At 56.2% G+C, this 852-nt stretch overlaps 1 protein-coding gene across 1 annotated transcript in view; it reads left to right on the plus strand.

Annotated features, from left to right (window-relative positions):
- Positions 1 to 256: 256 nt before the first annotated feature.
- LOC106819707 (phosphatidylinositol 4-phosphate 5-kinase type-1 alpha-like) overlaps positions 257 to 852 on the plus strand; it is a gene marked incomplete at its 3' end in the record, with an annotated part of 2,010 nt that continues 1,414 nt past the window's right edge. The window contains exons 1-2 of the mRNA XM_014824308.1: positions 257 to 315; positions 639 to 771. Of these exons, the coding sequence (XP_014679794.1) occupies positions 278 to 315; positions 639 to 771 (171 nt within the window). The remainder of the gene's footprint in view (positions 316 to 638; positions 772 to 852) is intronic.

Genomic DNA, 852 nt, shown 5'->3' on the forward strand with positions numbered 1-852 from the left:
CTCGTTTCTATCCTGATATCACCCCACCCCCCCTCCTTCCCTTCCTCTCCCTCCCCCTCCTCCTCTTCCCCCAGCTTACGGTGACTCCTCCTCCTCGTCCTCCGGCTCGGTATCCATCGTGTCCTGGTCCACGTGTATGGCCTCCCACCTCCACCTCCCTCCCTCCTCCTCCCTCCTCCTCCTCCCTCCTCCTCCCTCCCTCCTCCCTCCTCCTCCCTCCTCCTAGGGAGGAGGGGAGGAGGGGAGGTGGGAGGCCATACACGTGGACCAGGACACGATGGATCCCGAGCCGGAGGATGAAGAGGAGGAGTCACCGTAAGCTGGGGGAGAGGAGGAGGTGGAGAGAGGAGGAGGGAGGGAGGGAGGAGGGGAGGGTAAGAGGGGAGGAAGAGTCACCGTAAGCTGGGGGAAGAGCAGGAGGAGGGAGGGCAGGAGGGGTAGTGCAACTGTGAAACCCTACAGGGCTTCCCTGTTCCACATGCAGAGCTGTAACTGAGAAACATCTCACTGGACCTCTACGTCCTTTCTCTGGCGCCTTTAGGTGGTCGTAATCATGTTTCAACGGCGCATCATGGCTTTCTAATTAAACTAATTAGACTAATTAGTAACGACGACTAATTGCTCCATGTCGGTCGTAGGTCCGGCGGCATCCCGTGTAAGAACGCGAAGGGAGATCGGATGCTGCTGTTCCTCGGTATCATAGACATCCTGCAACGCTACAAGCTGACCAAGAAGCTGGAGCACACTTGGAAGGCTATGGTGCACGATGGGGTGAGAACTTATACATACATACACAGGGGTCGAAATTAGATTTTTATTATGGTATCCATTCGGGATACCAGGTATTGAAAT

This window comes from Priapulus caudatus, unplaced genomic scaffold (genome assembly GCF_000485595.1).
Source record: "Priapulus caudatus unplaced genomic scaffold, Priapulus_caudatus-5.0.1 Scaffold4127, whole genome shotgun sequence".
Lineage (NCBI taxonomy): Eukaryota > Metazoa > Priapulida > Priapulimorpha > Priapulimorphida > Priapulidae > Priapulus > Priapulus caudatus.